A 23,855-nucleotide genomic window follows, 5' to 3' on the forward strand; every position below is an offset into this window, starting at 1 on the left:
TTGATTTTTAAATCCACTCACTGTTGTAGCCACTGCAGCTGCCAGTCTCTGCCGGCGTCGTGTTGTGCTGAACTGGCCCTTCGGTGCCGGCCCTTCCTGACAGTGAATGCAAGAAGAGAAGGAAGTAGAAAAAGAGAAGGGAAGGGGTGATGGGACACAGGAAAATGAAAGGTGATCAGAAAAGGGAGAGGGAGAGTCTTTAAGTGGGTTTCAATTTTGTTAACTCTTATGGCCTACCCATGTTGAGGACATATCACGTGATTTCAGTTGTGTATGCCAGAGACACAAAAAGCTCAATACTTCACTAAAATTATCTGTGGATGAGTTGGACTGCAGTGCACTCACTAAGACTACAAAAAAAAGTCTATTAGCATTGCCATTCAGAGTCATAAGGCAATAATGGAATAAGAAAACAAAAAGGATGCTATGGCATGACAGAAAAAGAAACAAAACTCAAACTCCTTCTGGGGGTCACTAGACCATCTAGAAGATGAATTCTGAAAGAGATCACTTTGCATTAGTGGAAGTGCATAAATTGTGGTCATTGAAGATGCACACGTCTCAATGGTAGAACTTTTCAGTGTGTATGTTATATAGTGAGCTTGCTTATGTAAACATTCCTATGCATAGCTCCAGCATTTCCACATCCATCCTTCAGTTTACTGACTCATTTTCTCCACATATCACTTTTTTGAGTTCCAGCTACTTTTCCCATACATTATTGCAGACTTGGCCTCTGAAGCAATGCAAAAACTCAGAAAAAGCAGCAGAAATGAAAACTAACTATTCCAACAGCTATTTTGTTTTCTGTATGCCTAACTTGTACCTCATCCTGCTTAATTTCACTTTTATTTTCTTAAGAAAATTCATCATGGTAGATTAAAGTCAAGCAAGTAATTACCTAATGCAGAGAAGCTCCACACCCATCATAAAGTCATTCTATTTAACCTCTAGTCAAAATGTCATTATTTTGAAGTCACTTTAAGATTTTGGAAGACTAGAAAATACACCTTTCTGCTTTTAGAAAACAATTCTCAATTCCTTTACCTTTTTATTCCTCTATATCTTCACCTATAGCCACTTCAGGATTTTTAGATCTAAATACATTTTTGCTTTTTCTGAAAGCTGCCTGGGCACCATATAAATAACAGTGGTATAGACTGGACACATGGACACATTCTAAAGAACAGGATACTGTATTTCAGTTATTAACTGAACTGTCTTGCTTCTCTAACATTCCCACTGGTAGGGTTGCTGCATCTGAGAATAGCCTAACACTTCACCCTCTGGCTGATACTAGTGGCAATGTTACTGACAAGTGAAAGAGTTGTCTAATTATCACAGTAAGAGAAGACTTCAGGTGTAGTATATAACTCTGACATTAAAAAAACAATGTACATAACCTCTAAAATACTGAGTATAAACTTCATTAAGCAGAGAACACATCGTATGCATAATGTAAAGGTCTTTGTCTAGGTCTATGTCTATCTTGTGAATAAGAGTTTGGAAGAATATTCTTGTTTAAATAATAGGGACATATATATGTACAGAGAGAGAGAGATGTACTAATATATATACATGCAAGATTATGAATGTAGGTATATTATTAAAATGGTGACAGTGAGCTTTACAGAACCACATGCTCTTCTCAACACGATAGAAAGTGAGGTCATAATCTGAGTTACAATATAAAGAAATACTTATTTAATGAAAAAAGCAGTAACCTAGTCTGGATCTGGTTTTAGCTCTGAGCTGAAAGCCTCAGTAGAACAAGATGACTTTTCAGGTTAATCCATACTATATAGCTCTCTATTAAACTACTCTCCCTGGGGAAAAAAAAAAGTAAAATGAAAAATAAAATTAGTCTTGGAACTTCACAACTTTGAGCTTTTGAGGGAAACAAACCCTGTTTATTTGATTGCTTTTCAGTAATGGTTTTTTTTATTTCCTTTGAATATGTTTAGACTGTCATGAGAATCACAACTTAGTCTTTTAATCAAAGGGAAAGAAATGAAAAAAAAAAAACAACCAAAATTCAGTTTTTGTACAAAAGTATCATTTGTAAAATGAATTAATACAGGTCAAATAACTGGTTGTTGCAGGCCATTTTCATGAGATTTTAAATAGGGTTTTTTTAAACCAAAATAAACTTCCTTCATAAAAGCAATCTTTATTCAGAGAAGCAATTCATGTATTACTCTTCAGTAATTACTCTTCAGCCTGTAAAGCAAGCTGTTAATTCTAAACTATTTACTAAAAACAATTCTAAATCCCCAAACCTGCAAACATGCATACACGTGCTATGCTCAGTTTTACATCAGGGAGTAGCCCACTCTAGTCACTGGGATTAGCTGTGTGAGCAAATTCAACTGCACACAGAACCGGTCTATTTAATTGGTAATTATATATTTCTAAGAAACGAATCAAGCAGCTGTTCTTACAAGAAAAAATATATTTTAAATACATTATATGCCTAGCATTCATACTGCAGAATATGCTAGCAAGAATACAACAAAAGCTATCTTATTAACAAAAAAATGGTAACAAGTACAATACAAAATCTAGATGGGAAAATTCTCTCCTTGCATCTTACACAGAGGATGCCGAGCCTGTAAAAATTACTCCCTCGTTCCCCAACACGCACAAAGAACACACCTGTATATAAAGCTCCCTAATTTTTATGCTCCCCAGATGGATGGCTCTCAACATCATACTATCAGAGGGTCTTTGATGGTAGTTAACAACTGCTCATTCTAAAAAAAAAAAAAGGTGCAAATACTACAAATGGAATTAATATTGCAACTAGCTTAAAATTAGTATGTTACTATTAGCATTATTCCCTACAACTGAGATGTATGAAGACATGGGGAAAGTAACACAACAACAGAAATTTTCTTTGTACCAAATGTCAACCATTTAATAGCAATTAATGTGTATGCACCATGAAGAAATGATCACAAATTAGACAAAATGTTTCTCAGTAGTGGATATCCTGATAAACAGTTTATAGAAAGTTTGAGTAGTCTTGAAAAAATGACCTATGAGGGAGGCCAATGAAAGTAGAAGGAAATGGGAGTTAAAGGGCACCTAGGCATCAGAGGAAATCCACATTTTAGTGGAATGGCAACACAAAACAAATTAGGAATAACACAATGAATCAGAGTAAGGCCATCTTTCTACAGATCACAGCTTTAGACCATTCATGAGACAGGACAGCCCTTGGAAGAATAAATAATGCGTTAAGCCCATTAAATTAGGCAAGACAATGAAGAAGCCATAAAGGATTCTTCATCTTTCATATAATTTAAAACAATTTTATTATTTCTGTTTCACTACAAATTAATTTATAAGTCTGTCAACAATAACTTAATGCTTTGATCTAAAAAAATAAATTTCACATTTCCAGCATTAATCTTGCCAGGAACTCATGTTGACCCAAGTTAGGCAGAGTTCATTATCAACGCAGAAGGAACAGACAGACCCGTGTCAAGCAGTGCTATGCACACAAACTCTCTTACATGAACCTGCAAACCATGTGTATTTGAAAATTTCAGGAGCTGAGGCATAATTCCTACCAAAGCACAAACAGCAGTTTGAGAGTCAGGTGACAATGACAGAAGTCCAGACCAGTGTTACTTTAGTAAGGTTTAGGCAACACAAGAACGCCTTATTATTCACTATGACCCACCACAGATCACCATAAATTGGCTGCTTTCATCATTTTTGTGGATAGGACTTCTCTGAGACCACTGTGGCATGAAAGAAGAACATGCAGTGGTGACTCTGACTCTTTATAGGCACCAAGTACTTGCAGGCATTTTCCTGATATTTTTATTTGCCTGTGTTATTCAGCAGCAGGGAAGAGCAGGGATCCTTCAATTGCAGGTAATAGTACATGACATCAATCACCAAAACTCCTTTGTTAATAAACCTTTTTAGTCCTAAGAGATGCTTCCTTGTTCAATCTATTATGATTTGTCAAAGTATAATAGGTAGAAAGAAAAATCCTCTACAAGAGCTACAGTGAGAAGGCTGATGCAACTACAACTTCTTCTTTCCTTAAGATTATTGATCTTAAAAAAAGTCACAGAAAACTCCTTACTGTGCCTCTAGGGGACATATTATAAGCTTTCAAAGTTTGCATGAATTTCCAGGTATTTTAATGGATCAAAAGGTGCTAACATTTATTTATTCAGCAGCAGACATCACAGTGGTGAGTGTTAGCTCCCAAAGCCAATTGAATATAGTCTTCATTATCAGTTGCTCAGCTATAAAAAAGATTAGCTTCTGGATCAGACCTTGAAACACACAACTGCCTCCAACAAAACACAAGGCAGCAATACATGCACATTATGCTTATTGCTGTGCTTTTACCTTTCAGCTCTATGGAAGGGTGGAGTAAATTCTTTCTTCACAGAATTAATTCTTTGGTTATTCAGTTTGCTCCCTTACAGCCTTTTCAACAAGAGAAGGCTTGTGAAAATACTAATTATTGGTAATATTCCTATATAGGTCTTGACAAAGACAACTCGTGTGCTTAATATTTCATTCAGGTTTTCTGATTTTAGTTTGATGTCATCTGTTCAGCTGCCCTTCTTTGCAAGTTTGATACAGAATAGCAGTATACCCATGTGGTGCGTGTCTATTGCATTTTATGCATCTTAATCGACTAATATTCAGATCCCTCTCCTTTCCCTAGATGGCAATGTCTTCATTTGAATGAAATTGAAATCAATACTTTTCTCACTATTTCTCTAGGTTTTGAACAACAAACTGAGATTTGAGTTACTTCATCAGAAACATGAGACAGCACATTGACTTCCTACTTCCAGCTAATATATCATTTCACGATTAGAAGTTAATCTAAAAGTACAGTGAAAAGTAAAACATTGTTCATTCAGTACCTGAAGTTGAATTTTTGCATCTTTGCTGACACTTTTTGTTCTCCATCGTCTTGTGACCCGCTTGTCTTTCTTTGAAATATCTACACAGTTAGCCTACATTACACAAATAGTTAAAGCAACAAAGTACTATTAAGTTAATACAAGCAACATAGACAATACAGCAAGTTAGTAAAGAATTGTAGCATTAGACATTTACAAATTAGAAAGTAAGGAGAAGAATGCTGCTGCCGGGGCCCAAAACTGCAGCAGTGATCAACCGTAGCTATCCTGACACTTCTGTAAACATATCATATAGTTGGTTCATTTAACAAAATGACTGGTACACTTTTTTCACGGGTGCACAATATTTAGGACCCAATCTTGAAATCCTCATGGATTTCTTCTGTGGTACTACTCAGACATTTGTGTACTCGAGGATTCAGTGAAAAAGGAGGAAAGTATTTATGATTTAGGATGTGCTGTTGCTTTCTGTCAAGAGGAAAACTCACCCTGAACTGGGAAACAGTCCAAAACTTGGGACCTTTGTACTATGCCCTCTTTTCTAGAGCATGCAACTTCGTCTTTGAGGGTGTTTGGGTCTCCAATCCTTAAAAAACTTAAAATGTTATCTTACTCAGCATAACAAAAACTCCTTAAGTACAATTGCAATTTATACATGTATTCTACTGTAACAGTTCTCACTTTTGTTTTGCAATAATTGTTTGATTTGTCCTATTTAACTCAAATAATAAATACATCAACTATTTTTTATACTTGAAACAGTATTATACATGCTTAAAATAAATATATAAGATAAAAATTTCACCCAAGATTCACAATGATTTCAGAAAAGCATTCTGAGTTGACAGACATCATCTCTATGTTTCCCTTAACACAAGAACAAATGTTTCAGTGTAATGATATATGTTCAAGCATATTTACCTGCATGTCTGTGAAATTTGGTGCTGACTGAGTTCTCTGTAGTATTTCTAAATTTTGAAGAAGTTTACTGAGTTCCACAAGGTTAGACTGACAATGAGCAAGATCTAACAGACATAAAATAAAAATATATTAGGTGTTTCAGTTCAGACATATTTTTTTTGCCATTCTTAGCATGTTATTGCATTATAGAAGTTAAAAGTCCAAATCCCTTGTAGTAAGGCATCTAAGTAAAAATTTTATTTTTAGAGATGTTGAACACATTATTTCTACAGGAATCAGCAACAAGTCTGGATCTCAAAAGTTGATCATATTTGAACAATGACATCCATTAAAAATAACACAGATTAATTAAGATAAATTTTAAAAGTGACATCTCAAAATATGCAAAGTTCCCACCACAAGCATCTAATTACCTGAAGAGCTACATCACGTGCATGTAAAGTTGTAACTTAAGCACTTTACGGACTTGACTCTTCCTTATTATGTATCAACAGGAACAAGGCATGAAAAGGTAAAGTCTAACCTTCTGCACATCTGTCCATTTCTTCAGAGTCCTGCAACCAGGCTGCTACTTTACTCTGACCAGTAGTGCAGGTGACAGGAAGGCTGTTACTGCAAGGTATAGGAGACTGCCAGGGGTAGTTATTTTGTTGCACCTAAAGCATAATAAAATGCTTAAATTTACTGCTGCTATGCTGCTTTGCCAGTGTAATCACCACACTATTCCAGAACAGAAATCAAAATATGCATTGTGTTTTCAGTGACATCCATGATTTGGTTTATAGTTCCCCAAGATGCAGATTTTTCTGAATAGGAGAACCAAACCAAGAACCTCACAAGTAAACTGTGTTTGCTAACCACTGGTTAGAAAAGCTGTTGCTTAAGAAGAACATTATCAATCAGCAAAGAGACAGGTCTCTACCTGATGACAAAGGCAAGTGCAAACTGTACAGATGGTAAATTCTATGCAAGATCTCTACAGCAGCCCATTAATGAAGGCTGCAGTAAGGCTGAATTAGATGGTATTTCAGCAGCACACACTGACAGCTCTTTGCTGTCAGAGGTCCCCACAGTGGAAGCTCCTGTTCTATCAGCATTATAAGAAGAGCCCACTGAAACTCCACATGAGTAAGCCACGAGTTTTCAACAACAGAACACTACACACCTTTCCATCTGACACATTAGCAGCTGGTGAAGACTCTGTAGTAGATGCTGAAGGGAATATATGAAAGCTGGCATCTCGCGGAGACCTCACAATCTCGTTCTGACGGTACAGCCGGTGGTGGCGTAATTTTGAAACCCATGCATCAAATGAATCCTGTGACTTCACCTGGAAAAAAATTTACTGTCAACAAAGCATGCAAAATACTACTTTTCTGCACAATCTTTTACAATTTCATTTATTTATATTCTACTGGGGATGAAAAAATAATACATATTTGAACTTTTTACCTTCAGGTGATAGATGTGTTCTTCTGTGTCAAGATCTATTCTACGAGCCTTTTTTTTAATAGACATGACTGATAAACCAACATCAATGCTCCCATGGACTTTTCCTTTCTGTATCTAAAAATAAAAAAAAATTGGGGTAAGAATCTGGAAGTATCATGCACTTCACAGAAGAATATCTGGTGATGAAATGGTTTCCCATTCGATAAACATTTTAACACAAAGACTTACTAAAAAAAAAAGCTGAACTCAGACTAAACACTTACTACATTTATAGTCAGAGAAAAGTATCTCAGAAGAAATGCTCAGTGCAAAGCCAGCTTCAAAGTTTAAGTGTGTTGGTTCACAAAAGTACACAGGTACAGGTCAGTAAGAAACAGAGACTATTAGACAGCAGTTGGCACCCTGCTGCAACTGTTTGATAGTTACTGGTATCAGATCTAACTAATTTAATGTTAACTTTTACATTGTTATCAATTCTCTCTCCTATCCACTCTGTCCTATCCTATTGTGCCTCAGAATAATCAGCTTTGACTGACATAAAAATTGGGAAAGAAATATACACAGGTTAATCTCTCAAGCACCTTCATTACAGAAACTACTTTAAGTGATGTAGCTTTTCTTTCCAAAGAAGTAAAAAAAGGTAGAAGTCTTGAGGTACAACTCAACCAGAATTTTACATGCTTTCCATATATCTCTCTATATATCTATATCTATATCTATATCTATCTTTGAATCCATCAACAACTTTCATGTGTGTACTGTCATAAATACACCTAGACCAAGTATGAGATCCTGGCAGATTGAATTCCAATATAAGTTTTAAAATGCTCTTCAACTTTACTTACATCTATTGGTGACTTTGAATACTTCAACATTCCATTATCCAGGACAAAAAACCTCTGAAAGAAAAAGAAACAAACAAACAAACAACATTCTTTCTTAATGAGCAGATGCAATTTAAACTATGTACAACAATTCATCTGGAAAAGGATTACCCTGTAGCAATTAAGAAATTGCTTGGGAGTTGGAAGGAGAGTATAAATACAGTATTGAATGATTCTCTTGCTTGTTTTTTGACAAGTATCTTCTAAGCAAGAAAAACTAGATTCTCTTTTTTTCAACATTATATTCTAGGTTTATCTTAGCAAATTTCAATAATGAAGGGTATTTTTTTTCCAATTTTCCAGCTAAATCAATAAACTCTATAAGAAAGACACTGTAGGACAAGAGAACTATGTCTGTTTCTTCATTTTCTTCCTGTTTTTCTTCCCACAGAAGGTGGTCACGTTTCAAATTAACAACCTACCTTCCCCTATCCAGAAAGTGAAAAGATTTTCCTAGCGTAAGATCTACATCTGAAAAGGTAGACCATCCAAACTTTGTGCATTATGGCACAGTGAAGTAAAAATGAGATTATAATTCATGCTGATGACACCTTTTCTAATGGTAATGTAGGTAATGCAGGAATTAGTACTATTGCAAATATTACAGCATTCCCAGCAACAGACCCAGGTCTTGGGAGGGCCCATTTTTTGGGTGTTAGTCAATGATACAGTGTGAGCTCCTATATCTTCACTGACATGGTTACCAGGACTAGCCTAACCTAATGATGCCTATCTGTGCTACAGCTACATCTTTATTTTGCTGAGCGGTTCTTACTTTCAGCAGAGAGCAGAATCCCCTATTCACACAAAAAAAGTTGCCTTAGCTTGTCTGTACCAGTTCTTTCAAGCTACATTGCAGTCAAGTTAATGTAGACTTTGGCACACAGCATAAAGATACAGGCTAGCAGGACACCTAGACTTGAAACGAGATTTGCTAACTTGTGTCTATCATCACTAGCTTTCAAAATATGCAAAGTAAGCACAACTAATTCCTACTTTTAGAGTGTAAGCTAAAGCACTAATTTATGTTAAAAAGCCAGAACCCAGCAAAATACTATCCTTGATTCTCAAAGCTGTTTGACATGGAAGGGAAGGAAAATGGTTTCATGACATAAACCTGTTAAATTAACACTATGAGCAGGGTCGAGTTAGATGGCAGAAAATCTCCCCTGAAGATGGTTCTAGAAATTGTCTGTTACACAACAGATGGTACCAAATTCTCATGCAGGGCAAGAAAACAGCACTTATTCATTGAATAAGATGTCAAAACAACAGGAACTTTTTTGGTTCTTTTCTTTTTACCTAGGTATGGTCATTAATGAACTTCACAAGAATATGATATTAATTTCATATTGTTCTGTCTCTCTAAGCTGCACACACAAAAGAAAATGATCTTTCATCATCATTTCATTCCAAGCACACTGCACTTCAGAAAGTGATGTTTGCCAAGTTGCACACATTATAGCTGGTATGCTACTAAAGCACATTCAAAACTGTCAGAATATGACATGCAACATCCAAGAGACAAAGGATGCTATCTATTACTTTGTTATGCTATCTATGGTTTTACTATCAGAACACTAACAGAGCACATGCTACAGTTACTGTCTCTGAAATTTCTTCACTGGACTGTCAGCACATAGTAGTGTTATGGAAACTCCAGGATATTCGGGCAGCAGTTGAAAACCAAATAAAACTACTAGAAAACCCACAGCTTCAAAACCTAAGTTCAATTCCTAAGGTGAAATGTAAGGCCAAGTAGAGGGGGCTGCTAAAATGTGAAGCTCTTAATCATACTAAAAATTATTTACACAAGTAACTGCTCTAAAGTCATCCAGACCATCAGTAGTGATCTTCTTTATAGAACTGTGAAAGCTGGACTCTTGCTCTCCTATAAATTAGTTTCTTACCAAAACAGACATTCGGTCAAGAAACAGCATATTAACATAATGTATTTTAAAGGAGTGGGAGCAGTGGTTTATTCTATAAATTCTAACGTATCAATTAATTGCTTGGATTTTTTTTTGAGAGTGGAAGGGTCGTTGAGGGTGGAGGAATGGTCTGCTTTGTCATGTTTTGGGTTTTTTCTATAGGCTACCCTTTTCTGTTCTTTCAGTGTTTCAGCTTGAAACACAGTTTGAAATCCTTTAATATCTCTAGACTAAAGTCAGGTGGTGCATATGTATTTGGTTGCCGAAACTACAAACTCTGATTAAGAAAAACAAAGCCAAAACATCTAACGTAGATAAGCATGCACAAAAAATTGTGGTAGGCATATGTTTAATTTAGTACAACATGCAGAAAAAATCTGTAATTTATACTAGTATGGACTGCATTTGGACTCAGACGTAAGTCCAACAGTGTTCAGCAAAAAAAATTAAATAAATTAATTCTTCCCAGAAAAACACCATGTATACCAAACGATTTCACTATCTTTTGCTGTAAAATGTACTCTGTCCCAGAAAATTATCCTGCTTCAAGTAGCCTCAGGTGAAAAAAGATGGTTGAGCATTAATACCACATATCTTGTTGCCTAAAAAGCGGGGAAAATGCAATTATTATGGTATGAAAAACAGACAAAACAGTTTATGAACACCAGGTTTAAGGCTAACAAAAGGTAGAATCATGCATGAAGATATGTGTCCCAAATTAATTAAATAGAATCAGAAGACTTAGGGGTGAGTTTTGGCGTGTTTTGCTTTTTTTAAATAGAGACATTTTATGGCAAAAATCCATATTCCCACTGCATGCCCACAATGCAGATTCCAGTCAAGAAGACAAACAAAATTCAGGGACAAAGCTGAACAAATGTGCTCAGTCAGCAGATCTGAAGGGGAATGCTGTCCTGAACGAACACCTTGGGACCATGGAAAACCCCTCAGCTCTCCTCTGCTATGTTCTTCAATGTAGATATTATGTACTTCAGTGTACTTCAATGCAATCTTAGAGTACACAGCTACACTTTTTATAATATATGGCAAAGAACAAAAGGGATATTGATCAAACCTCTTAAAACACAAGGCATTTGTTGTGTTATTTACAAATTCTGTCTGGATTTTGAATACAACAGCAGGCAGCAGGCACTGTGACTTAAAATCCATGAGCTGTGTCTGCAAACTAACTCTATACACAGGTGAAAGAAAAAGTCACACACCAAAATCCTGGGTATTTATTTGACATCCTAATTTCCTCTAGACAAAAAAGTCCCAACTCATAAAATTAGGTAATAACCTTCTGACTGGTTTATGAGACATTTACCTTGTGCCAACCTTTTAATGGCCATTTTCTCTTTTTCAGCATGAAACCTTCATGTTTGTCTGGCTTCTGGACATTGGTCTGGCCTATTTTCAGACCCTCTATGATTTCCCAGCTGTCAGGTTCCTGGTGAAAAATATGAAGATTTTGATTAACACATGGTGAAAAACTGCACTTTCAAGTAGCACAAACTGTCCAATGCAAGACAGAGTAGGAAAGCTAGGCTTTTAAAATTTAGGTACAAAACTACACGGTCACTATATTATGTCCAGCTGTATCTCATTTAAAACTACTAAACATGAACATTTTTGGAAGTCTAACCCTTACCAGATAAGGCATATATTAACAGTGGTCTTTGTGGTATTTCCTGATCATAAAAAATTTAAAATTTTCTTATGTTTAAAGTAAAAGCTGCATTGATTCTGCATACCCTATTTTTTCCTCCAAATCAGAAAAGCTAACAGAACAAGTTGCTTTATTGTTGATTTTGAATGTAGCTAGCCATCATCTTCAAAGGTATTTTATAACAGAGTTTCATAGGCTAATTGTGCCTTCAGAAATTTGCAAAAGGATTTTTTTTATTTTCCTGCATTCATTTTCACTGTATTACGAGAAATTTATAGGAAAGTTAACTAATTTTCTCTCTAGAGAAAAACATAGGAACAGTATAATTTCAGATACAACCACCTGTATGCCTTTCAGGGAGCCAATTAAAGCGTATTTCTTGTACATACCACTTCTTATGCTTGGTGACTGGTGCAACTGAAGCCAGACTTAGAACACAACACAGTGAACCGTAAAGAACAATATTTTTAAAGAGAAAAAATCTGAGTCATGCCTTTATTTCTACCATCTTGCTTCAACAGAATTTTGCACCAGTTTAAAAATCTCTTATTGCCTGCTCACTCAGACTCTATTTTACTAATTATACACTACAAACTTCTAAACTTGCATTTTCTTAGCTTATCTGTCACAACTCCCAGCAATGTTATAAAAAAGTTATCAAGAAAGGAAAGAGATCATATAGCATCAAGCATTTAAAGGGAAAAACAAATGTCTCCCCATTTCCCACAAAACTGTTCAAAGCCGAGCGCTGTCAGTCTTTCATAACACCTCCAAGTTAATTATACAGCTCTGATAACACCAACATTACTATTACAAAAATACAATTTCAAAGGTAACAGCAAATTTCAAATCTACAATTTTCAGTAAGGTCTTAGTATTCTGAGAAGGGTGAAAAGCTCTATGACAATACACACTGCAGTAAATTGTAACAGAAATCCTTATTCAGTTTAGTTTTCCCTGTATAACTATAAACTTTAATTATCTCATTGTCTGCAAATGCCATACTCAAAACCCACCTTTTTTACTTCCCTATATTTGCTTGGATATTCTATTTCCATTCTATAGAGAGAAGCGCATATACATTACTTTTTCCATAGAAGGAAGCACTTGGCACTTGAGGGGAACAAATTTCTAAGTCCCCTGGGGTGAGCAGAGAGTCTCTCTGGGACTCTGCCAGCTGATTCTTCGCCATATTGATTTCTCTTTTAGATGATCAGATGCAGGCATAAGTCTTTTATCTACTAGATAACATCAGTATTGATTAGTTCTCAGCTAGAGACCACACAATCTCATATAGCTATTCATTTAAACAAAAGGCCTGCTACAGAAGGATAAAATGAACAATTACTTAGTGCAGTGTGGATACTTGTCTTCTGCTGCATCAGTGCTACAGGCTGTTCTTAAAACCATTCTAACAACCCTAACTGTGCCTTATCCCACAGGTTCGATGTGATGAGATATGCCCAATATAAAGGACATCATGAAAGAGCAGCCAGAAGTGGGGAAAAAACAGAGTGAAAGCAATACGTTGAAGAGTCCTCATCCAATGGTAATCAGTACTTTAGGACTTCAGTGATACCATAAATATTACCTGAGAAACAGCCCTGTGCAAAGCAGCAGGACTGGGGGAACACAATCACAACTTTCCATCCCTGGGTCTGCATATGGCCCACATATGGGGATCAAGGGAGCCACCACCAACAGCTTAATGAACCTAGTCTTTTTGACTGCAAAATATTTGTTTTCCAAATAAAAAAGAATAAACCATTTCATTTTCCCTGGACAAATATAGTATTTCATTTTGAAGTTATTTTACCTGTTCTGTTTTAGAACTGACAGACATTTAATTTCAGATTTTTCTTTTCCATCAAATATTCCACAAATATCACAGCATCCTTTTGAGTAATAATCTTGCTTTTGCATATGAAGTATATTAAAATGAAGCCTTCTTTATGTGAAATTAGACTTGTTTGGAATCACTTATTCCAAAACTGAGGAATTTTCCCAGGAAGAAGTTGACTTCAAAATATCACACAGAAGGCTCCATCTTTCAGGAACTGGTGGTGTCATTCCTGTAGTTCTCTTTCTCTCTGCCTCAGGAAAGATGGTCTCAACAAGAGATTTGAAATTTCAAACTACCCACAATGAATGTCATTAGGACATATTTTTAAAACTAACATAATCATTGATTAGCAGCAATTTTAGACTTGGAAGTGATTTGCTCTACCATAGTAAGAGGACAGGACTGAAAAATTCCTCAGTCATAGAATCATAAAATATCTTGAGTCAGGAGGGACCCACAAGGATCATCAAAGTTCCTTCTAGCCCCATACTTTGAGGTTGTAAAATTTGTTCCTGGGGGCCATCCACGGGAAAAAAAAAAAAAAATCCTTGATTTTGTTAATATAACAACTGCTAAAGATTAGTCTCCTCTGACACCTCAGTTATGGAACAAAAGGCTCCAGGGTAGACTCACAATATACTCAACAGTAAAATCATACAAAACACTATCCCAAAGCTGTTAGTCAAGCTGCTTTGTAACTCCAGAGGGAAGCTCATCACCCAGATTACATCCAATGCTTTTGCTTACCTTGGATAGAGAGAGATGATCGCTTTCAAGGAACTGCTTGCTTAAAGAAGGGTCTGTGCTTCCCGAAGACGCCTTCCGCTCCAAAATATGAACACTCTAAAAAAACCCCAAAAATTAAAGATAACACCATAGCACAAAACATACAAAATGCTACCCATCCATGACTTAAACGCACAAATAGTTTGTCTTCTGAGGCAATATACTTCTCTCTCTTTTTTTATTATTGGTTTTTAAACTAATTGCTCTTTTTAACCTAGAAATTACGGTTAACTAAAAAAAATCCAGGAAAGACAAGTAATGCCATTCTTACCTACACAAATGGGAAGTGCTCCTATTATGTTTTCTGCTAATATACAAGGCACTGAGTACAAATATCGTGCAGTCAGCACTGCCCTACATTCACTTCTGAAGCAAACCACTGCACATAAGATATTAGTGCCTCTAACATATTCATTATCAACCCTTAGCATTTTGTTATTGGCTTCTCAACTGAAGTGATTAATTACATGAATGCTTTTAACATATTACAGGTGTTAACAAGGTCAGTTACTGCGTCTCAGCCGATGGGCTTGCTAGTGCACATTTATGGAACACTATGATCTCAAACAATTGCAGCTGGTTTTACATCTGACAATACTATTAAATTTTATATCTTCAAAGCATCATAATAAAATATTTTATTCATATTTTATTCAATTTTATTCAATTTTATTCATATTTTATTCAATTTTATTCATAATAAAAATTAAATACATAATGTCAAAACTAGTCCTGAAAAAATGACTATTCTTAAAAGACATCTAAAAATGTCTTCCCATTTTCCAGAAATGTTTCACTACTATTTTATAAAAGAAAAATAATTTTTGATACAGGAGAAAATAACCACATTCTTAATGTTTGGATCTGCATTTCATTCTCTGGTGCAATTTTGCTACGTCTCATACTATTATTTGATAAGAATTCTACTGCAACATGTCAATAGTATCTCTTTGGTATAAAATAAAACTACTTCATTTCCAGGACATGTAGCACAAATGAAAAACACAATTGCCACATACCCTCTGAGAAGGGGTTTTTTCAACTGAAAATGCCAATTAAGTTTGGTTCACAATTAAGCTTCTTTACATTGCCTGAAGAAGAGGTTACATAGGTACCAGTGACAGCCAAAACAATCAGGGAATATAAAAACACATACACACCGTAGTATAAATATTTCTGTTTATACCAACAACTAAGTACATAAGGACCATAACCAAACTAAATGAAAACAAACACAGCTATTCATTTAAATGCATATACAACACAGACCCCATCTTGCTGCAGAGCAACACACAGACCTTCACTGTTTTCTTTCAAGTTGTGACTGTGAATGAGAATAGGAAAATGTGGGGACTGTCTCTGTTGTCAGTGGAGATTAAGCATCGCTGCCACCATACAACAGTAACCAGCATTCATTTTCAGTTACTTTCAATTAAATTTTTCAACAAAGAATGCGGAAAAGCAGCAATATTATGTTGCTCCAGGGCCAACCAGCAAAAAGCTTTTTACTCAGCCCAATGTATTTTACTAGTCAGGTGAGGAAAAACTTTTTTTTTTATGTAGCACATGTTACATGTAAAATAATTTAATACCCTTATTTGAGCTGAGAACCACAAAGTTCCTCATGATAAACAATGATAAGATTTCTCACTGAATAGAGAAAACGTACACAGTATCACATTTTAACAATATAGAAGAAAACCTAAACATGTTCCTCCAAGGAAGATTAAAATGTCTCTTGATTACCATAATCAGGACGATTCCCAATTTTCTTGCCAGTTTTGTCTGGCAGACAGGAATCCATCCATCTTGAGATGGAGCAATGCCCAACACAGATGTTCTGAAGGTCTCATATGCAGCAGCTGGTGCAGTTTGTTGTTACATAACTGCAGTTTCATTTTGTACAATATTTAGAGAGGAGTAACCAACAGCCCTTAGCTTGCCAGATTTCCAGTGACATTTTCAATTGCATGGTTTTAAGGCAAGGAGGTTTTGTGCCTTTTTTTTTTTTTTAATTAGCCCTCAGTCATTACAGTTCCACTTCAGTTGAGAAATACATTATTAGCTGACAGCACTTTAATGAATGCTGACTTATTCAACTATTTGTTTGAAAATTAGAAAATGAACACTTCTTAAATAAAACTGCCTTCTTTACATTCCTTACTTCCAGAAGTGTTGGTTTGTTGCCTTTTATATGTTTGCTTTTCAATTCTTTTCTTTTATGACCACCATTACGCTAACACAAAATCATTTCTTTAGATTTGTGACATGTGTCTAGCATAATATTAAGAGACATTACTTAGTGCAAAATGTTTTCCATTAATGCATGTTATTTTTCCGCAAAATTGCAGCTAGAAATTACACAATCACTTGACATTTTGAAAAGCAGTTAATTTCATAGAGCAAGAGTTTAGTTATTTAGCATTACAGGAATAAAAATTACTTAGATCTTGAAGGTATTATCAAGGTTTTTTGTGTTTTAATGTAAAAAACAGAGTTGGTAAAGGAAGCAGTAAAAAAAACCTGATAAGAAGAAAAGGAAGAAAGAGGCAGATCAAAACATCTTCCGAGGCTTGTTTATAATCAAACAGAAAAATGAATAATCCATTAAACTAGGTGTATCAATCAACCTGGTACTCTCATTCCTCTCATCTCAAGAATACAGGCAGACAAAAAACAATCTCCACATTGCTGCATTCCAGACTTCCTTCATGTTTCAGAATTACCTATGTTGATCTGTCTTGGAGGAAAACGCCAACATTATTAAATTCTGTGTCCTCTTCAAAACTAATTCAATAGAATTACAAGTTAAACTCAAATTACTCTGTAATGCCATTGCTAAATCTTAGTCCTAACTGCAATCTTTCCTTCATCTTTGTGATTATCCACAACATACATAACATATGTGAGCACACATTTGCCTCAAAATGCCCCCTAACAAACCAATGTATGGGGAACACAAATGCTTGTTCTGCCCTGCCTTTTTTCCTGTTGCTTCCCAAAGACATGTGACAGAGAAAGAAATTGATGGAGAAAATAACAGTATGATGTTCTATCATATTCTTATCTTCTCTGGAGGGCAAGAATGGAAACCATACTTTACAACATCTTTCTATGTATCTTGCCAACTTCTTTTCTCAGTTTGCAGTTCAATGACTCATACACCTCGTTGTCCCGGTTTTGGCTGGGATAGAGTTCATTTTCTTCCTAGTAGCTGGTATAGTGCTGTGCTTTGGATTTAGTATGAGAATAATGTTGACAGCATAGCAATGTTTTGGCTGTTGCTAAGTATCATTTACCCTAAGTCAAAGACTTTACAAGTTTCCATACTCTGCCAGTGAGGAGTTGCACAAGAAGCCGTGAGGGAGCACAGCCAAGACTGCTGACCTTGTCAAAGGGATATTCCATACCCTAGAATGTCATGCTCAGTATATAAACTGGGGGTAGTTGACCAGGAGGGGCCAATCACTACTTGGGGACGGGCTGGGCCACGGTCAGCTGTCAGTGAGCAGTTGTATTGGCCATCAAATGCCTTTCTTAGGTTTTATTTCTTTTTCTTTTTCTTGTTGTTCTTCCTTTTCACTACAATCAATGTTATATTTTATTGCAATTATTAAACTGTTCTTATTTCAAACCTCAGGCTTTATCTTTTTTTATCTCTGGATTCTCCTCCCCATTCCACTGGCGCAGTTGGTCTCCCATCAGGCCAGAGGCTGAGGACCCTAACTTTCAGTCACTCAATCTGACTTCCCACGAAACAAAAGACATTTAGTTGTTTCCACAGGGAAGGCAAGGAAAGAAAAGATATTTTGAATAAGTAGAGACAGGAAATTCAGTGAAGGACAAGTCTGGTACACATGCCTCCCCTTTCTACTTCACTGCTTATTTATTTAATGGAATGAATTATATTTAATGCAAAGACTTCTCTATATTTTATAATTTATTATTAAAAAAAAAGGCTGGTGAGGAATTTATCGCTCACATTGGACACAGACTCTCAGCAGTTCAGAAATATGCACAACATGTGGTTACCAGTTAATTAATGAAAAAGATCTGTTGGGCCATTTTATTTGTTCGTAGCATTTTAGCAGTCTTCAATAACCATGGGGCCTAGACATACAATTTTCTACAACAGTAATTCAAAATAGAGCTTTTCTCTCTTTTTTTTTTTTTTGTGTGTGTGTTGGTTTTTTTCAGTCTAAAGAACTAACTATTGTATCTTTTATTACCTGCTATTCACTGCACCCTAGCAAACCTGTGTTCTTATTTGAATTCCATTTAGTACAAAGTGCAATGTTCAACCACTTTCTCTCAACTAAAAGCGTAGCACTTTCCAGTTATCTGAAACACAGTAGAAGTAATAAGGTAGACACAGATTTGACTGAATACATACCATTTTTACTACCTTTTAAACAAGCTGTGATATATGCTGAGTTAATCGGCAATATTATTTGCAAAGGGAATAACCTTGCAACTTGCTTTTATCTTAGGCTGCTTCTCAGTCAACTCTGGCTTTCCTTCTGTTGATGTTGGAATAAAGATAGATTCTTGAGTATAACTGTGAGAGAAGGGTGAGCACAAAGCAAAACAATCATATCGCATCAACGTATTTCTCCCTTCTTTCTTCTAACACATTTTTTTAATTTTTATAAAGCAATCTTGGTCGTATTCTCATCCTAAGTCTCTCCTATTGACACTGCTCTATAGTTGATTTCAACAATCTCAGCTATGAACTAACCAACAAAGGAACTTAATAACACTTCATGAATAGCACATGGAGTTAATTTTTTTTTCTTGTAATACATGCTCATCTTGTACAGAAATGTGCTTAAGAGCAACATTTTCTCTTTGTAACCTTTTTAGTGAAAGACAAGTGTATATATATAAGAAGCAGTTCTGTAGCATATGAATAATATACAGGTATGTATGCCAACTTCTTTCCTGGGATATGCAAAATAAACACTGCTTGTGTAACAGAAATGTCAAGGATTTGTTAGCTCAGGAGCTCCACGTCAGCTCTCGCTAGAGCTCCAGCTTTATATTGTACTTCATGTCAATGCTTTTAGGCTCTGGAAGCAAAGAAGCCTTTGGTTTTCAAAGTACTTTTTGACAAACTCTGAAGAGAAATAAGCTCTTGCTCCACTGGATAAAGCAGAAACGAGCTATCATTGCAATAGCAACCTTCCCTCTGCCAGAACGATGGTTTGGAGCACCTACCAAGTTGCAGCCTGAATCTTTAATGACAATCTTCTCCTTTTGCAGTTATCTCAAGATAAAGCAAACAGACAAATTCACAATATCTGACAGAAAGAATTCACGTTTGCTAATGATACAAAATTTTTATAAATATTGAATAATCACAATCAAAAGGACTGATATTTTGTTAAATAGTCTGAGGCTAGCAATTCATTTTATTCATGCTCACATAGTTTTAAAAAAGGAGGGAAAATAAAATTACATACACAAAACAAAACCATTCCTTGATAGGTCAATTTGTTTATGAATTAAAGCACTCTAGACATGAAAGGGAGTCTAACTTAAAACTAATCATAAACCAAAAAGCTGGAGCCTCACTTAGAAAAGTGCATAGGTTCAGAAAAAGACTTTTTCTCCTGTGACTCTCGCATCCTTCTGTAAGCTACCTACTTAGCCTTTCTCAATATCCTTTGAACTTCAATATACACAGTACAAAAAGACAGGAGATAGGAAAAAAGGGGGGTTGAAAAATTTTTAATCAGATTTTTTTTTTTTAAACATGAAATATTATTCTACTAGGGGTAAAGTTTTTACATAAGCGCTTCATTTTCAATTCCAGGGTAAAGTATTTAATAAAAACAGGAAAAGAGAGGTGTCAGAACAGCAAATAGCTTTACTAAGGCCCACATTTCTTCTGCCTAATACATTTGTTCTCCTCCATTTGTTCTCCTAATACATTTCTTCTCCTCCATTTGCTTCCCAGAAATCCTAAATGACACTTCAGAATAGTTGCACTTCTTCCTTCTACATTTGTGTGTATGTGAGTTGCACTTTTAGTTTGTATTCTCAAAAGGAAAGTGCCTGTGTAGGTATGGAAGTACATGCATAGCAGAGGGGAAAAAACGGGACAGGAGAAATGCAAGAGTGACCATGATCTGAAAACACCAATTTAACTTATCTGTCATAATTTGCAGGGGTAATTAAGCTTTTGTGAGAGCAATTTCCCTGATTTGGTAATAGAAGACAGCTACAGACACCATTTCTAATCAAACTGACACATTTTTAAAAAAATAAATCGCAGAATATGTCAAGTTGGAAGAGACCAACAAGGATCATCAAGTCCAATCCCTTGCCCTGCACAGGACCATCCCCAAGAGTCACACCATGTGCCTGAGAGTATCATCCAAATGCTTCTTGAACTCTGTCTTTCTTCATAGGATATATCTAAACTTCAACATTTACCACACGGCCTGTAAAGCACTTCTAGAGGTGAGATAACTCAGACAAGCAATGTTTATGAAGCTCAGAGGATGTGTACACACAGCCCCTCAGGACAACTTGGTATGAATGCTATCACTGTCTCTCTTTGACTGCTCCAGACCTTTTTATTTCTTCAAAGCATTAGAGCCAAGTCTTTCTTAGAAAGAGACAGTATCTCCCTCTACTAATCTCCAGGACTGTACTCTGGATCTTGTCTCCAAACCACTACAGATATTACCAAGGGCAGAAGCAGCCATGATCCAAGTATCTCCAAATATGGACTGGAGAGGGCCCATCCAATGCACATCCACACAGATGTACTTCTGGTTGGTATCCATCTATCATGTAAATTCTAGGCAGAAATACAGGCACTAAATGAAGGGCATCTGCTGCATGACTGCAGGCTGGCTTCACAACATACACACAGTGAGCCTGATGCATCCAGCCTGAACTGGGCTACTGCCTGATATGTGCCTGCCCACAAGGATTCCCAGGGGTGGAGCAGGAATGTCTCATACTTCCAACACACCGTCAGCATCAGTACTCAGGGGGGAAGGAGAGGGCTGCCTCACCCCTGGGGTCAATCTGTACCAGTTCCCTCCAAGTCTCATTTGGGTTCCTACCCTATGCCTGGACAAACCTGTGGTCCAGACAGCTTCACTTCCTAAGTTTAACCCTACTTCTGAAAGTCTGATTGCGCCACATGTAGATGTTTCCTCATCAAGTAGTTCACTGTTATCCATTTGAGTGATGGAATTCTAACAGGTCTGAGACTTATTATTTCATTTAAAACATGTGCTATGGTATTGAACCTAATGTAACATTCACACAAGTATTCAACAGCTTTGTAAGTCACATTGTTTCAGACATTTTTTCAGATACTTCAGATACTACCTTCCAAACCTAAGGAACATTTTTGCACTATCAAAGGCACAGGGAAAAAATAATGTTGTAGAGTAGCAGCAGCTAATCAATTTAAAGAATAACTACATATTTTTGTTAACAATTCTGCCATATTGTTCCTTGGCTCCCTCAGAACACTTTCTTGCTCTGGTGAGTTGTTGCTTTTAAAGTACTCAACACTTCTGCTCTAATCCTGCTTCAAATGTTTTATGTGAAGGAAGTTAATTAGGAAAGAGAGTGAAAGAGAATTACATCACTGTAACAACAGTACTTGGCATTTAGTAGCATCTTTAGTTTGAAAGTCTCAGAGAGGTTAATAATTACTATTGAAATAATTCTCACAAACTACTGAGAAGAAAAAGGCTTTTAGAAGTCTATGTTTTGCTACAAAGCAAAGCTAGGAATAAGGCTGTGTGTTCTCAGGTCTACTAGAGTACTGTCCATCCTTGCCTTTCTTTTTAAGTCACGGAGATACAGGAACAAGTGAAATTTACAGGTAACCACCAAGAATTTTTTCCCAGATGTTACATCAGGCTGACAGCAGTGAACAAGCAGGTAAGTTGCTACTCAGTTTAAGAATAAAGAAGGTATATAAAAGCTCTCAGACATCTCTTCCTCATGGAATATATTACGTTACATTATATTGCAACCTCACATGAGCAACACTGTCTCAAGCACACTGGACAGTAAAAATGCCAATCAACTATATTGTTAATTTGTGAGGCAGAAATCTATAGTGACATCATAAAAGCATCCTCGATACTGCATCACTGATTGTAACCGGTCAAAAAGAGAAAGCTGAGTTTGAGGTATCTTAACATATTAAAACTAAAAAATTACACTACATGACCATGCACACTCCCTCCTATCCCTTCACAAACTCTCACACATCTAATTGTTCCCAGTCTGAAAAAAAATACCAAATATTCTAAATTAAATAGGACAATGAATTTCCAGCAGGCAAGGTGGATCTGTGTGTATGATGGACCTAGCCTAGCAAGGGAAAAGTCCTATTGGCTGAAATCCCATAGCTGCTGCAGCCACAGCTGTTCCTACCATGACCCTTCCAATTGCCACTCTTCTGCTTCCCTCTGAGCTGCCAGGGATGGTGTAACAGCAAAGGGAGTCAAAGTAATAGCAATAGCAGGTTTCGCATTTTAACCCCCAGCATTTTGCATTAAGTAGCTTCAGTCTCAAACACTAGACCCCTTTTTCTACAGGACAGATAAAAAGTGAACCTGCTATTCCTTAGAATAATCACACAAAAAGACCCTAAACATCAAGCAGTTAAAGTTTTCTCATAGATTTGTTTTTTTTCCTTCTACACATCAACTAGCTCTCCCAGATACTCCTGGTCACAAAAGAAAAAAACCAAAGCCACAAATTTTTCCGTGCTTGGTTTCTCTCTTACTCTGCCTTATTTTTTCAGACAGTTGTTGTTCTCCCTAAAAACAGTCCTTCCTTCTTAGTTTCATATCCTACAACCTCACAAAGCATTTGGCCTACCTGTTTCTCTCTCCCCTACTCAGTTTTTTCACCTATGTATTTCCTGACCACAATTCTTGCCCTCCAAATCAAGTAGATTCTACTTTCTACAAAGCTGAGCACTGCACTCCTGGTACTTGATACTTCTTCCTCCTGTGTGACCCACTTGCTGTGGCACACAGATTGCCCATGTGAACTCAGCTTCACAGAACCTGATGGTCCCTGTAGTACATCTGTGACAAATTTGTAGCTCTGTCTCTTGCAAAAAACTTGATAGTGATCTTCTTAGCCAAGAATAGCCTTCATAATTCTACTTTTATGCTTCTTAATGTCAGCCTAAAGCATGAAACTCTAGAATTGACGTAGAACCTATCATAATTTCCTATTATGCTGTATCATTAATTGATGAAAGAGACAACAGACAAGTCACCTCTCTTTTTCTGCTCCCAATATTATGTCTCATTTAATCAGCACTTTAAGCTAGTGACTGCCTTTTCTTATATGCTTAATATAGTACACAGCACTGTGAGGCCTAGATTGGTACTGCATCCCTATATCCAAATAATGATTATTGGTCCTTTTTTTTCAGGTTCATACATTTCACCTCCAGATTCACCTACT

General features: G+C 36.3%; 1 protein-coding gene across 6 annotated transcripts in view; it reads right to left on the minus strand.

The window, feature by feature from the left end:
* The window catches only part of OSBPL6 (oxysterol binding protein like 6), an 89,528-nt gene that overhangs the window by 18,716 nt on the left and 46,957 nt on the right, over positions 1 to 23,855 (minus strand). For 4 of the 6 annotated variants that reach the window (XM_027636873.1, XM_027636872.1, XM_027636875.1 and 1 more), the window contains exons 3-11: positions 14,352 to 14,447; positions 11,420 to 11,542; positions 8,123 to 8,176; positions 7,278 to 7,391; positions 6,991 to 7,155; positions 6,349 to 6,481; positions 5,826 to 5,929; positions 4,905 to 4,997; positions 22 to 96 (exon numbers count right to left, since the gene is read on the minus strand). In XM_027636873.1, the coding sequence (XP_027492674.1) occupies positions 22 to 96; positions 4,905 to 4,997; positions 5,826 to 5,929; positions 6,349 to 6,481; positions 6,991 to 7,155; positions 7,278 to 7,391; positions 8,123 to 8,176; positions 11,420 to 11,542; positions 14,352 to 14,447 (957 nt within the window). The remainder of the gene's footprint in view (positions 1 to 21; positions 97 to 4,904; positions 4,998 to 5,825; positions 5,930 to 6,348; positions 6,482 to 6,990; positions 7,156 to 7,277; positions 7,392 to 8,122; positions 8,177 to 11,419; positions 11,543 to 14,351; positions 14,448 to 23,855) is intronic. The other 2 variants (XM_027636877.1, XM_027636878.1) reach the window with 2 other exon arrangements.

This window comes from Corapipo altera, unplaced genomic scaffold (genome assembly GCF_003945725.1).
Source record: "Corapipo altera isolate COAL_440 unplaced genomic scaffold, ASM394572v1 45, whole genome shotgun sequence".
NCBI lineage: Eukaryota > Metazoa > Chordata > Aves > Passeriformes > Pipridae > Corapipo > Corapipo altera.